This window comes from Bombyx mandarina, chromosome 26, assembly GCF_030267445.1.
Source record: "Bombyx mandarina strain Sakado chromosome 26, ASM3026744v2".
NCBI lineage: Eukaryota > Metazoa > Arthropoda > Insecta > Lepidoptera > Bombycidae > Bombyx > Bombyx mandarina.
In genome coordinates, this window is record NC_143232.1 from 3,444,840 (window position 1) to 3,460,164 (window position 15,325).

The 15,325-nt window shown below is 34.5% G+C and overlaps 1 protein-coding gene across 1 annotated transcript in view; it reads right to left on the reverse strand.

Annotated features, from left to right (window-relative positions):
- LOC114244221 (lateral signaling target protein 2 homolog) overlaps positions 1 to 12,552 on the reverse strand; it is a 59,844-nt gene extending 47,292 nt beyond the window's left edge. Inside the window, exon 1 of the mRNA XM_089738792.1 lies at positions 12,323 to 12,552. Coding sequence (XP_089594918.1) covers positions 12,323 to 12,385 — 63 coding nt within the window. The 5' untranslated portion in view covers positions 12,386 to 12,552. The remainder of the gene's footprint in view (positions 1 to 12,322) is intronic.
- Between the last annotated feature and the right edge of the window lie 2,773 nt (positions 12,553 to 15,325).

Genomic DNA, 15,325 nt, shown 5'->3' on the forward strand with positions numbered 1-15,325 from the left:
TTATCCCTTGAACTTCAAAGACGAAGGAAGATACGAACTAAACTGGCAGAGATGTCGCAAATTACTCCAACCGACCCGATTGACCATCTAAGTTGAAATTGTCAACTTTCCACATCGCCTTTTGGAAGCGGATTACGTCATTCTAGATTCAATCGTAGGATCGCCCACGTCATCTCGGATCCTCCCGATCCACTAACGGTGCTTTTGGGTACTTCAAGCACCGGTCACCGTTCTCGTCGAACCCGTCGCTTGCGACGAAGGGCTCGACGAGTAAATTAACCCTCAGACACAGCCCACTGAGTTTCACGCCGGATCTTCTCAGTGGGTCGCGTTTCCGATCCGGTGGTAGATTCTGCGAAGCACGGCTCTTGCTATGGTTCGTGTTAGCATCGTCGTCAGGTTTGAGCCCCGTGAGCTCACCTACTAGCCACGGTTACGCTGAAATAGCCTCTCAAGGCTATCAGCTTAGGTAGGAAAAAAAAAAAAAAAGGATCGCGTTATCAAACGCAAACGTGTCCGATTCTACACAGTGCACATTGCCTTTGTGGCGGGTAGCCATCATACAACGCAAGATAATTGACAGATGCCTGAATCTCGCTTACGACATTTTCAAGATAAAGCGCATATATACAAGTTCCGAACAACAACATTCGGACCGTCGGTCTACCGAGCAATATCACCCGCTCGGTGGAAGATCTTCCTTCCGTCGTATATTCTCCAAAACTTCAAACAAATTTAATATCGACAAACAATATTAATAACAGTACGAATGTGAGTGTACTATGACTGACTGACTCGGTGGTGCAGTACTTAGCGCCCCCGACTGTTGTGCCGAGGGTCGTAAGTTCGATTCCCACATCGGCCAAACATTCATGCGTTGAACAGGTTTGTTTGCTCATTGTTTGAGTGTTTATTAGCTATACCTCGAAGGGTGAAAGGCTATATGGTTTAAGCGACATTCTTGCAATTTTACAGGGGATCCATTTAAAGCCAAAGAAAAAATTATATTTCATGTCGTCGTGGCCTAAAGGATAAGACGTTCGGTGCATTCGTATCGAGCGACGCACCGGTGTTCGAATCCCGCAGTCGAGTACCAATTTTCTCATGAAATACATACTTGACAAATGTTCACGATTGACTTCCACGGTGAAGGAATAACATCGTGTAATAAAAATTAAACCCGCAAAATTTTTATTTGCGTAATTACTGATGGTAGGTAGGACCTCTTGTGAGTCCGCACCACCAGCCTGCCTGTTTCCGCCGTGAAGCAGTAGTGCGTTTCGGTTTGAAGGGTGGGGCTGCCGTTGTAGCTATACTGAGTTTACGTTGTAGATGTCTATGGGCTCCAGTAACCACTTAACACCCGGCTGGCTGCGACAGGGAATCCTAAATTGGCGCCGGGTGACCGTGCGTGATTTTATTCTTAGTTATAAGTTATTAATGAGTCGTACCTACATTTTTATTAAAAATCGATAGTGTGGGTTGAGTTTGACTTGGTTACGGCCAGTGTCAAGGTCGCTTTCGGGGACAATTAGCCTGGTATTCGATGACCGATAAAAAACAGAACGTGCTTATCAAACGAATCTTTGACGAATGAAATTTATTTTCAGAAATTAACGTTAATTATATAGAATTACAAAAAAATATATATAAACAAGCAACATGCTTTAATGCCGATCTAGATACTAACAGCCCTGATGAATCAAATGAGAACTTCATATTCATAAGATTTGTATTGTCAAGAGCTCTCAATTCATATTAGACAGAAACCCGAAAACAATTAAAAGTCAATTTGAAGAATAGTATAAGTAAGTATAATAGTATAAGAAGAATAGTAAGAATAGTAATTTAAATATACAATACTAGCGACCCGCTCTCGCTTCGCTTCGGAAACTGACATTTATTATTGATTTCTCCACTATTTAATGGATGATATTATACATATAAACCTTCCTCTTCAATCACTCTATCTATTAAAAAAAACCGCTTCAAAATCCGTTGCGTAGTTTTAAAGATTTAAGCATACATAGGGACAGACAGATATAGGGACAGAGAAAGCGACTTTGTTTTATACTACGTAGTGATTTACTTAACTCTTTAATATTACGATAAAAGTGAAGAAACAAGAATGCCTTTGATGTTATTGACAGTTGACAGACACTGGTCAGGGGTCAATGGTTCCCAGAGTGCCCAGTCTCCGTGCATTGTAGGGGGGCAAACGAATAATTGGTTCATCGAGAAGTGTTAAATGAATACACGCTCATACTATGAGCTCGGTCACGAAGATGCTATTTATTATGACGTTTGTTAGCGTGGTACATTGCTCGACCTTTTGTACGTATATGCGTACCAAGACAAAGGGTTTTTGACCTGTACTTAAATTATAGTAAACGCGGTTTATTACTTGGAAATGCCGTCTAACCCAAGCGGTACCCAAGGGTAGGCAAAAGAAAAAGAGGCCGACCACAGAAAAGGTGGGAAGATGACGTTAGACAAGTGGCAGGAGTCACATGGAACAGAGTGGCTCAAGAATGAAAGGAATGGAAAAGGTTGGAGGAGGCCTTTGCCGACTGGCAAACAGATCTAGGAAAGATAACCAAACAACAAATATTAGTTTAAAATTATTTATATCTATTAAGTTTTAGATTTTAATGCTAGATTTTACATAAGTTTAAAAATTCATTGTTCTAAGAGATCTGAATAAAAGGCTATATTATTATTATTAATGCCGTCTAACGCGATTCACAAACCAAGGCATGTTTTTGACAATTGCCTGGCTTGTAATGGATATTATACAAGTATTTAACAATAAACCAAATAACAGAGCAATAAATCAAAAGGGAAGGGGGGTGACTGAAAATCAGCGCTGTGTGATGCATCCGCTTTGAACAGCATCAGCTGAGCCGCCTATTTTTGCCTTTTTTCTTTATTTTATTTATTTGCCTGCAATAATCTAAGTCTGTGTAAAATTCAATTATTATTATTGTTTAATAGGGGTAATGAAAGAAATTTTCAAGACTGCAATATAATACTATCATTATGTTCCGCTATTACAGAATACTAACAGGCAAGAATCATCATCAATCACAGATATTTTTTGTGTAATGGTTCCTTTCCATAAAGGATTGGCTAACGGAGGTGACTTTTTGGCGGGAACGCGAGGAGCGAAGTTGTGTGATTTGTTTTATTTTGTCTATTTAGTGTTTCTTTGGGTTTAAATATGTAATAATGGTGGTTTATTAACTGTTTAATATCTGTGAAAGTGCACAATTGTGGGAAAATGAAACAAAGCTGCTGTACGTAACTTCTCGGGATCCTCCAAAAAGTCCACTGAAAAAATCTTAGTAAATGACCACCATTTTACTGAGATTATATTTCATTCCATTTCATTTCAATTAATTTCATCCCAGTTGATTAATGTCTATTTCACTCCATAATATCATTTTTCATAAAAATATGAATATAAATTAAAATAAGACATGACTTAAAGGTCTCAGTTACCAGGTCATAAAATCCCTTAAAAAAAAAAAAGCTAACGGAGATTTCTCTAAGACATAAGTTCGCAACTACCCTCGATTTACTGCTATTATAAACGGCATTAAAAAAGGAGGTTCTCATTTCATTACAAGTAATTTAATACGTGTATATACAGCGAACCGTGTAGGCATTAAACTATCTAATTTATAAGAAAGAAGATATATTATAATGGAGAAAAAAACCAAACGTCAACAAAAGAAACGAATAAACAATTCCTTATAAACATTATTATAGTTTTAACAAACTAAATTTAAATTAACGTAAGTAAACAACGAAATAAAAATGGGTGTAGTATTCACTTACAGACAACAATATAATACAAATTTAAATCTGGTTATGTGTGCCAAAGGTGAACGTACAATTGTCGTTGCCAAAATTAAAAAGGTGATGAATAACAATTTTGAGTGAACGATTTTTCTTTTTTCGAGATTTTCTAATTTCGGTACTTTTGACAATAAATTACCTAAACAATTTGAGTTGTTATGCCTAAGCATTAATGAGCTCTTGTCCGAACACTAATAATTTATTGATTTATAGAGTGAGTAGGTCGTTATATTATCTGATTTTAGCACAAAATACTGTGCTCGTATTTGGGTGAAAACTTATTAACTGGATAAAAGCCTGTAGGTGTCAACCTTTCTTGAGATTAGAGTAATTAGAAATGTTATCATCTTTTTTGATTCGTAAACATTTAATAGGTATAATAATAATTCGTAGATATAACAAAATTCAGTCCGTTTCTTTTTTTTTCCTACCTAAGCTGATAGCCTTGAGAGGCTATTTCAGCGTAACTAGTAGGTAAGCTCATGGGGCTCGAACCTGACGACGTTGCTAAAACGAACCCTAGCAAAGGTCCGTGCTTCGCAGAATCTACCACAGGATCGCGAACGGAAACGCGACCCACTGAGAAGATCCAGCGAGAAACCCAGTGGGCTGTGTCTGTTGGTTAATTTACTCGTTAAAAAAGGACCGTTAGTGGATCGGGAGGATCCGAAATGACTTGTTTTGGACGACGTCGACTGCTTTCCATTCTTTCCGCAGGATCGGGAATGGGTCAGTCCGTAATGATAAGTGTTCAAATACAACCCTTTAATGGACATTGATGATCACAAATAAAATTAATGTCCGATATGAATATGTTTGAATTATGAACTTAGATCCGAATCTTACGTAGGTACTAGGTAAGATTGGCGTCGTGAATTAGCGACCTAAAAACTTGCTAATCCCCTGCAATTCGACCTAGGGCGTGACCCTGGTCCGTCTGTTCATTCAATACGGTTCATTCAAACATTATTGTATGGCTTTCTCCACATTTTCAACAATTGGTTCCGGCCCAATTCGTCTGTCTCGTGACAAAAGTGAATCGGTCATTGATATTTAACGTGGACTATTTCACAATCAGCCTATGATTTATCATTTGACCACGTACGTTAGTCGTGACGTATCTTTAGTTCACTTTTGCTATGTTTTCAATTTATTAGTTTATTTACGATGTGAAATGTTTAATTTATCTATACTAATATATAAATCTACAGTGGTTTTTACGCATGTTCCGATATAACTACTGAACCATGCATCCGATTGACTTGAAACTTGGTATCCATGTAGAATGGATAGGCTAATATCTATATGAGTGTTGGATTCCCTACACCAGTTGCGGGGGCGTTAATTATGATAATTTTTGTGGGGGTGAGAAATAATAATGTTAATTTTAAATGCCCAGCGAAGTGGATGGGCACAGCTAGTAGTGTATATTTACAATAGAACACAGACAGAATAAGTTGTAAAAATAACAGATTTATATGAATAACAGATTACATTTAATTTACACTTTAAAAAAATGTGATAAAATCCAATTGATCCAATATTCCATTACTACAATATAGCTTTGTTTTTTTAAAGAAACTAATTAAGGTTGTATTTACCGTATGACTTACTGATCACCAACGACTTAATGACCACCAATAATTCGGTTATTGATAGTGAGTTAAAAATATTTTTTTTTAAATTTAAAAAGTAATAAACCTCAACTTTAAGCAATGACCGTAAAGATTATTGAGACGTCAACCAAAACATTATCTACGCTGTTCGTTTCATGTTTTGGCATCATTCCAACTTTATGTAAAATCTTGACCTAGAACAAACTCTTGTGATGGCGAAAACTTGACACAACGGGAGCGAAAGTAACTTGAGGTATTTTATAAGAATATTTCTACTTTTTTGATTAAGAGGGTACTTCTCTTTTATCGGTTAAGACTGGTATGTACTTTTTGGCGGGAACGCGAGGAGTGAAGTTGTGTGATTTGTTTTATTTTGTCTGTTTAGTGTTTCTTCAGGTTTAGATGTGTAATAACGGTGGTTTATTAATTGTTTAGTATTATATTTATTAATTGTTAAAATCAAACAAAACCGCTGAACGTAACTTCTCGGGATCCTCAAAAAAGTCCACTGCAAAAGTCTCAGTAAATGGCCACCATTGTACTGAGATTATATTTCATACCATATCATCTCATTACATTTGATTTCACTTCATATTATAATTTTTCATAAAAATAAGAATATAAATTAAAATAAGACTTGAGCTAAAGGTCTTCGTTACCAGGTCATAGGAGTCCCTTAATAAAAAGACTTTGGTATATAAAGGCGAGTATACAAGCATCTTTTTCCGCATCCATAACACAGGAGAGTAGCTGAGCCGCCGCCTCTTAATCTGAAGGTGATGTCAATATCACTGACATTCAAATAGTACAGCTTAGAGGAAAATGCAAAATTTACGATACCGTTCAGCAACGATGATTGTTATCACTTTTTTTTTTGTAAACAGAACCACAATAAAAGTGAAAGAGGCGACACGTTCCAATCGATGTGACGTTTGTCGCCTTGATTAACCATTCACTCGTATTCACAAAACGATTTGCCAAGGATGATAGTGAGTTTACATTCAAAGCCAATAAATACTAGCCAATGACCTTGATTTCAATCGTTTATTATAAAAAAAAACTTTGAACTAGAGAAACCATGCCGACAATACTTCACTGTATATCACCAATTAATTTTTAAAAGGTTGGTTGATCTACCAGCGCGCCCTCTATCGTAAGTTGACAGAACTTACGATACGAAAACCCGTCTAGGACGTTACGACAAGAATTAATCAAACGAGCACACGAAAAGAATATTTTTACAATACTTTTTTTATTAGCTTGGCCTGTATCAATCTGTGTAACCGAATCTTTACCAAAACAAATTTCTTTCAAAACGCCCGATCAACTTGAAAATTTGCACACGTATCAAGGTCTGATGACAATACAATTTTTAAATTTAGCCAAATATTCCACCCGGAATTACCATAAATAAAAAACCTTTAGTTGTGTACGTACGGCTGGTTGTGAAAGTATGTTTTTAAGATTGTCAACTAAAATGATATTTTTAAAGGTAAGATTACATTAAAATGAGTTAAACTAAGCATTAAAGTATTACCTAATATTTAATTAGTGAAAAAAAAAGTATATAATTTATTATTCTATTTTACTTCTTAAGCTTCTAATTTTTTTAATATAACTGCTTACTGTATACAACACATCTTCAGTTATTATATCGGGCATATGCATTGCTCTTATTTCCACACTTAATTATAACTACGATATGCACATATTTTCAATATACTTTGCTTATGACGTACTTACGTATGAAACTCAAGGATAAACAGTAGTTTTAAAGGCGGGTAACTGAAGGAAATCCTATTGCGATAACTCACTAATTTATTATGTTACTAATGTACCACGAATTCAGTAAGCAAACGTTTTGTTTGGTCAACAAATAATTTATTTATTTTCTTCTTTTTTCTTGTAGCTCACAATTGACCTAGTGTTAATTGCTTATTGGGGGGGGGACCCATCAGCAACATCACAACATGAATACCGCCACCTACCTTCAGAAATTAGGTTAGGATTTCCTTAAGGAGATGAGTATCAGAAAAAAATCTCTGGCATCGTTTCATCGCTCAATACGTCCGGTGAAGCTAACATAACCCTAGCCACGAGGTTATTAGAAATAGGTAGGAAAAAAAACAATATACTGGGCATATTAAATTAGACTACAGACGCTCTGCAATACATTCTGATGTTTAATTCATTCGATTTTGTTATAAAAAAAAACGTTCCAAATACATAAGTACTCTAGTCTTTATTACGATTGTATAACAATTGCTTTACTATGGAAAAGTCCAGAATTTAATACGAATCGATTTTCTTGTTTTAAAGAAACCGTTTTTATTTTAGACACAATTGAATATGCAATTTCGAAAAGGGCACAAGTCGCACATTTTGTCAAATACGTTTTTTCATATACATGTAGTTTTGGGGCTTACCGACACCCATTTTACAACAACTCCAGTAATTTTCAATTGCTAATTAAGACTAAAATAAGTATATCTCAAAAGTTAATATTTTAAATTTTACACTGCTTTAGAAAATAATCAGTTTTTTTTCATTTCCTGAACATTTTACATTTTCAGAGATGTGCCCTTTTCGAAATTGCATATTCAATTAAGATAGATTTTTTATTATTTTTTATATAAACATTGTAATTGATATTCCGGAACATTGCAGTAAAATCGTACATTTTCAATCCTGGCCTCAATTGCAAGTTAACGGTGGCAAAATTAAGAACAACTACACAAATTTCAAGACACGCTAAATAGGAATCATCGTACGAACAAAAACCGAACAATGGGTGTGAGAATTCACAAACAATGTCAAAATAAGCGCAGTTATCTCTTAGATAGATAGCTGTAATGCCTGATCTCGGAATGGCCCGGTCGGTATGTTCGCAAAAAAAAATACAATTGGCAAAAGCGTCGCGAGTTTCGTGGTCCATTGGGAAAGCAGTTGTGAAAAAGGTGAAAGTGTGCGAGCGAGACGACGTCACAGTCTCTGATAGCGTAGACAAGGACAGCTGAGTGACGTCACGAAGCGATATCACAGATTAGTGACACTTTAATCAACTACATAATATAGATTGTATTCCTATCTGATAATATTTACTGATCTCTTTGGAACTTAATGATGAATGTTCGTTTATATAACGATAAAATAACATATATTAAGCTTTAGATTATATGTATACAAAATTAGTACCATATTGTTATTTATTATTATTATACTTGTGAAAGCTGATAACAATCTCGTTATGGAGAAGGTAAAAGCCACACAATTTGATTGACGTACTCAATAACTACGTTTTGCAAGTTTTTCTTTTTCCTTTTGAACTACATACGCTGACATCGTGATAAATGAGATTTCTGTAATATCCCACAGTGACAAACGGCATTAACTTAGTTTAGAGGCTTTGCATTAATAACTACAAAAATCAGACTCTGCATTATCAAACTAAGATTATTGTTTTTTTTGGTCAGGAGGAAATCGCCGGACTTCCGCCCTCCACTGGGGACGGAGGACGGGGCATCTCGGAGTCGAACCGACTAAAACCTCCTGTCGCTCAACAACCAACGTCCAAACCTCACATGAGACAGAACTCATGAAAAGGCAAAGGGGGGACAGTGAAGTGTTTAGTGCGGAGCACATCTCTCCCGTCACCCTCCCCCTCGGGACGCCGGACTGGCGGTCGTCGGCGCCACGACCACCAGCCCTCTCGGTATCAAACTATGATAATCAGTATTTTTCACACAAATAAAACTGAATAGAATTTTACGGAAGTTCTATTCTAAACTGGTATCTATAGTAAACATTTCAAAGTTAAATTAATTTTGTGGTATCTTGCTTGTTTAACCTATTTTAATTTTGTTTACTTTCGTAAATGTAAATGCTACTGATACAAAAGGAATACATATACGCAAAATTTGAGTAATCCAAACAAAACACGGAATTACATTGAAAAGTGTATTATATCAATGGCACTGGGTAAATAAACAACATTCAATGTTTATATTTAATTTTTCCTTCTAAAACAAAATCTTGGCAGTAGCATAATTCAGTCTTATTCCAAACTTACTAATTTCATTTGATGAGTGATGTTGAGTTACATTGTGAGCAAATTTCTCACTGGTCTATAGGACCTCTTGTGAGTCCGCACGGGTAGGTACCACCACCCCGCCTATTTCTGCCGTGAAGCAGTAATGCGTTTCGGTTTGAAGGGTGGGGTAGTCGCTGTAGCTATACTGAGACCTTAGACCTTATATCTCAAGGTGGGTGGCGCAGTGTAGATGTCTATGGGCTCCAGTAACCACTTAACACCAGGTGGGCTGTGAGCTCGTCCACCCATACATTTTGCACATATCAATTACAATTGGAACTTCTTTTGACAATAAAATTGTTAATGCACTTAGTATGAAAGAAATGAATGTATATACTTAAATAGAATACAAATCAAAATAGTAAGGATTTTTTTTAATCAACATTGTATTATCTATATTTGTGTATGTATATATTTAAACGTATATAAGTATGTAAGTAAGTCTCTGGTAACCATAACACAGGGAATCCTAAGTTGGGGCGAATGACTATCGGTAATTTGTTCAGTCATCCCAGTTATAGTAACAACTTTACCACAATAACTTATTCTGACAGGAATTGTCAAATTTAAAAGAAACACCCAGTAGAGAGTCAGCAAGAATAGGAAATGAAAGAGTGTTACATGATTGAGCTGAGTGGTTGATGAATAAGCCAATAAATTTACTAAAAGCATGCATAATTTGCATTTTTTTTATTACTTACAAGGGTGGATGAGCTTTCAGCCCACTAGGTGTTAAGTGGTTACTGGAGCTCATAGACATCTACAACGTAAACGCGCCACCCACCTTGAGATATAAGTTCTAAGGTCTCAAGTATAGTTATAACGGCTGCCCCACCCTTCAAACCGAAATGCATTACTGCTTCACGACAGAAATAGGCAGGGTGGTGGTACCTACCCATGCGGACTCACAAGAGGTCCTACTATCAGTAAAGCTAGATAAAATATACTTGAGATTTTCACTATTAATATAATATCACTAACAACAATCTTACTTGATTATTTACAAAAATATTTAATAGAAAATCTCTCATTATTGAACAAAATGCTGCCCATTCTATAATTACTTCATTATTTTTTTATAGCCTTTCTTCATTCAATAACAAATTTATTATTACTTGTTAAGCTACGCTGTTTATTTGGTTAACACTCAAAATCAATTAACTCTCAAATCTGTAAATTTTCATATAGTGGTCTCACACATTTTTTTTTATCCAATATAGCAAAAACCATAGATAGACTGGACTAGACTATGGTGGTATAATAAAAATTTAACATACAGAACAAGGAAAAACCATTTGAATTGCAGAAGAAGTCATTCAGGTCATTCAGGTCATAGATATTTAATAATATGATATAAGGAAAAATCCACACTTGATTTGGTTAAGGATTTTGTCGAAGTTCTCTTAAGATAAAAACAATAGAGACTACAACCATATAGCTCAAAATAGAATTTACATACATCATTATGGCATAAACACACAAAGACTTTCTTAGAACAAAAATTCCTTCGAATAAGAAATAAAAAGTTATTTTTTTAAGTTCTTTTGACCTTCATACATAATGTCATTCCTAGATTGTGGAAGTCAATTGTGTATGTTATGAACAATGCATTTAGTAGTTTTGTTTAAATCGCTACTAGTCTACTATGTTTGAACACCAGTATATTCACATTATTTGACATGAGCATCTAATCCTTCGGATAAAAACCAGTTTCCTTTTTTAAAAATAAAACTCTGTATAATATTTAAAATTAGCAAATAGTTAAGAATTATTTAACTCACCAAAAGCAGAGCAAACATTTTTTTTTTATTATTCAAAGTAGTTAAAAACTCTAGATCAGTTATCTTTCAAAAGTTCAAAAGATTATTTTCCTGTTATTGTCGTATTGGAACTACTAGTATAATTTAAAGCTTAAACTGTAAATTCACTAGATATCTCTCATTTCGAATTCAAGAAACTTATGTAAATAATTTAACATTTGCAACAAATCTAAATATAGAAGATTCAGGTCGCCATTTTCAATATTCTAAGTTGACATGGAAAACGACAAAATCAAGAAACTAGTTATACTAGTTATTCATGACTTTACTTATATCAGCATTATACTTCATTAAATGTTTACTAACATCAGTTAAAAAGTAAAAACTGCTTTTTGGTTCTAAATTTAAACTGAAAATAACTTGAACTAAAAAAAAAAAAAGTTTTTATTTTTTACCTTTTCTTAATTGAGTGATACTTTTTAAATTTGATATTTTTGGTGTTTTTTTTTTGTCATATAAATTCTTGTATGTTTTTTATAGTGTTTACTCTGATAACATAAATATACCTTGGTTGTATTAAATTAGAATTAAGTAGAATCGCTATGACTCAAAACCGAATGAATGCAACGTGATAAGGGTAGATACGTGGGTAATCTATTCTAAATAAGCGACAACTGACAACAAACACATTTCTATGAACATTTAGGAAAATTTCTATTAAATTCCTTTATTGATTAATTCCACGGAAAGCATAATCAATACTGTACCAATTACAACTTTAAATAATCCGCGAATTCAAAATATAAAGTGTTTTTAGGTGCAACAATGATGATCGCTGTGTCCCAACAAAGGACAACACCATTAAATGATTCGAATTTATTCGAATGCTGTTTACAAAGCAAACTCATTAATATGCCTTAGTCTTGTCTGAATTGAATATTGTAACGTGTATATGACCGTGACGAGAATTTAAAGGAAAAATACCACTGACGTACCTTTGGTTTGTAAAACCATTTTCTGAGCGACTCCATCGGACCAGTTTTGTATAGCAGCCTCATATGAACAGATCACAGTAGGGACACACACATCATAAAACTTATTAATCACTAAACACTCGTAAACAGAAAATATTATTTTCGCACAATATTTACGTCAAATAACACAAAAGGCAACCATGTTTTCACAATCCGCGTTCCATTCACCTAACGTTGCGGAATGAAAGAATGAATAAATTGAATGAGTTGATTGGTTGATGAGTGAATCATAAAAGTGACGCACCACAATCGATTTTTCTAATCGATAGGAAACGGTTGCTCGATGATGTTTAAGAATTTATCTTCATAAATAGAGATTATCATAGGTTATAATCCAACAGACCCTATTAGCCAGTTCGTTCAAATTAAAATTCCCAGAAAAACTTAAATATACATGATTCATCAGCTAGTTAGCTTGAGATTCTGTTAGAACTGGCCTTCTTACTATATGTAATACCATCTTAAGTTTGTTAAGAAGAATAGTTGTTGCCTAGCAACAGTTAGTTTTATGTTTAGTGAAAAGAATAAAAAAGTCTGTATGTACATCCGAAGAATTATGTTTTATATTTAATTTAAAATTATCATGTTTTCCACATATCGAAGCATACATCAATGAAGTGCAGGCGACAAGTCAGGCTTTACAGCGAATCAAATCAGGACTGGATGATGAATTCATTGGGATCTTAATGTTAGCTGGGTTGACCGAGGAATACAATCCTTTGGTGATGACGTTTGAACATTCTGGAAGGAAATTAACTTCAGAAGCGGTCATTCTTCTCTAATTAAGGAAGGACAGCGCAGGCAGCCGGCAGTTGAAATGGATTCTGTGTTAGTGTCTAATAATGAAAAACCTAGTAGTAGTGTGAAAAAGGCAATAATATGTAATTTTTGTAAAAAAAAAGGTCATTTTAAATGGCTATGTAAATTTTATAAAGATAGGGGTAAGAAAGGTAATGCAAATGTATGCATAGCTCAAAAAAAGACTAATGATTTTATTACCTTACTCTATAATATGGGAAAGTCAAGAAATTGGATTATAGATTCTGGGGCAACATCTCATATGACATCATCAGACAATGTTTTAGTAAATGCTAAAGGTGGTTACCGAAAGTATATAACTACAGCTAATAATGAGAAAATATTATCTAAGGTAAAGGGTGATGTATTGATGCCTAATTATAAGTTAAAGTTTGAGAATGTTTTATACATACCAGATTTGATAACCAATTTACTTTCTGTCAGTAGTATTTGTAAGCATGATTGTACAGTTGTTTTTGATAAACTTTCTTGTAAAGTTTACAAATTTGCAGATGTATCCTTAATGGGAAAAACTATTTTAGAAGCACCTTTAAAGTATGGGCTATATGTAGTAGACCCAGATGACAAGGCATTAGTTACTAAAGATATCAATTCGCCTGTTAGCGATCAATATAAATTGTGGCATAGGCGTTTAGGTCATTTATCACCAGCTCTAATGAATAAATTAAGAGGGTTGGTTGATGGCTTTACCTTGAGTAAATTTAGTAAGGAACCATGCGTCAGTTGTTGTAAAGGTATGCAGTGCGTAAAAAAGTTCCCAAAAAGAAAGAATAAAAGAGCTAAGGATATATTGGAGTTGATTCACACAGATTTAGCTGGACCCATGGAGGAAGAGACATGGGGTGGTGCTCGATATTTTCTTATCTTTGTTGACGAGTTTAGTCGGAAAGTTATGGGATATATGTTGAAATCCAAAACAGAAGTATTTGCTAAATTTAAGGAATTCAAGGTGTTTGTGGCGAATCAAAATAATAAAAAGATAAAAAAATTGCGTAGCGATAATGGTAGTGAATATATAAACGATAAATTTCCAAGCTTTCTACCAGCTAATGGTATCCATCATCAGACGTCAGTGGCACATACTCCGCAACAAAATGGAGTGGCAGAGCGTACAATTCGTACTGTAATTGAAAAGGCGCGTTGTATGTTGCAAGATAGTGGTTTGTCCAAAAAATGTTGGGGAGAAACTGTGTTAACAGCTATATATTTAAAAAAATAGGTCTCCAACCATGGTTATCTCAGACAAAGTTCCTGAAGAAGTGTGGTCAGGTGAACGAGTGTATATCACCAATCTCAAGGTTTTTGGTAGTAAAGTCAAGTACTCATTAAGGGAAACAATAAAAGGAAATTCGATTCAAAGTCAATGGAATTAATTATGATTGGCTATAGTTTGAATCAAAAAGGCTATCGTTTCGTGGATATTAAGAATCCAACTCGGTTAATAATCGCTCGGGACGCAGTATTGTTTGAAAATGTTCAGGATTATTGATATTTACCTTTGTTCTAAAAAATGAACCCCGTGGTCGCCCAAAATCTCGACCTAGTATCATAGTCAAGCTAGTTATTTATCAAAAACAAAATACTCATAAGTTAGAATTGTAATGTTTTTTTATTATAACAGGCTCCTATTCTATCTATATTCTATCAGAAGATGATGATTTTTAATTTTCAAACCTTCAAGCTACTACTTTTATTTTACCATCATCGATTCATAAGAGAACCTTTTCGTTTCCTAACCTAACTTTAAAACTTTACGATTAAATATTTCTTCTTTATCCCTATTTTCCTAAAGCCCATGCGTCACATCTCTTGTTTATTTCTACCGCAAAACGTTCAACGTTGTAGTTTGATACACATAAAAGCGAATGCAATAGACAGAACTTAAATTTCGTGTTTAAAATCGATTCTTATTTAAATCGGAATTCTGATCATTCGTTCTCAGATTTTTTCGAACTGTTTGTCATCAAATTTTAATGTCATTTGTTAAATTAGTTCTTTGTCGATTTTGTCATATAAAATCTTCGATCAACAATAGTATTGTTGATCAAAGTATAAAATAAACAAAGGGAACGAAATGAATAGAGCGAAATCTTTTGAATATTCCACTGAATATTCAAACCGAAACTATGTCAAACTGTACTGCAA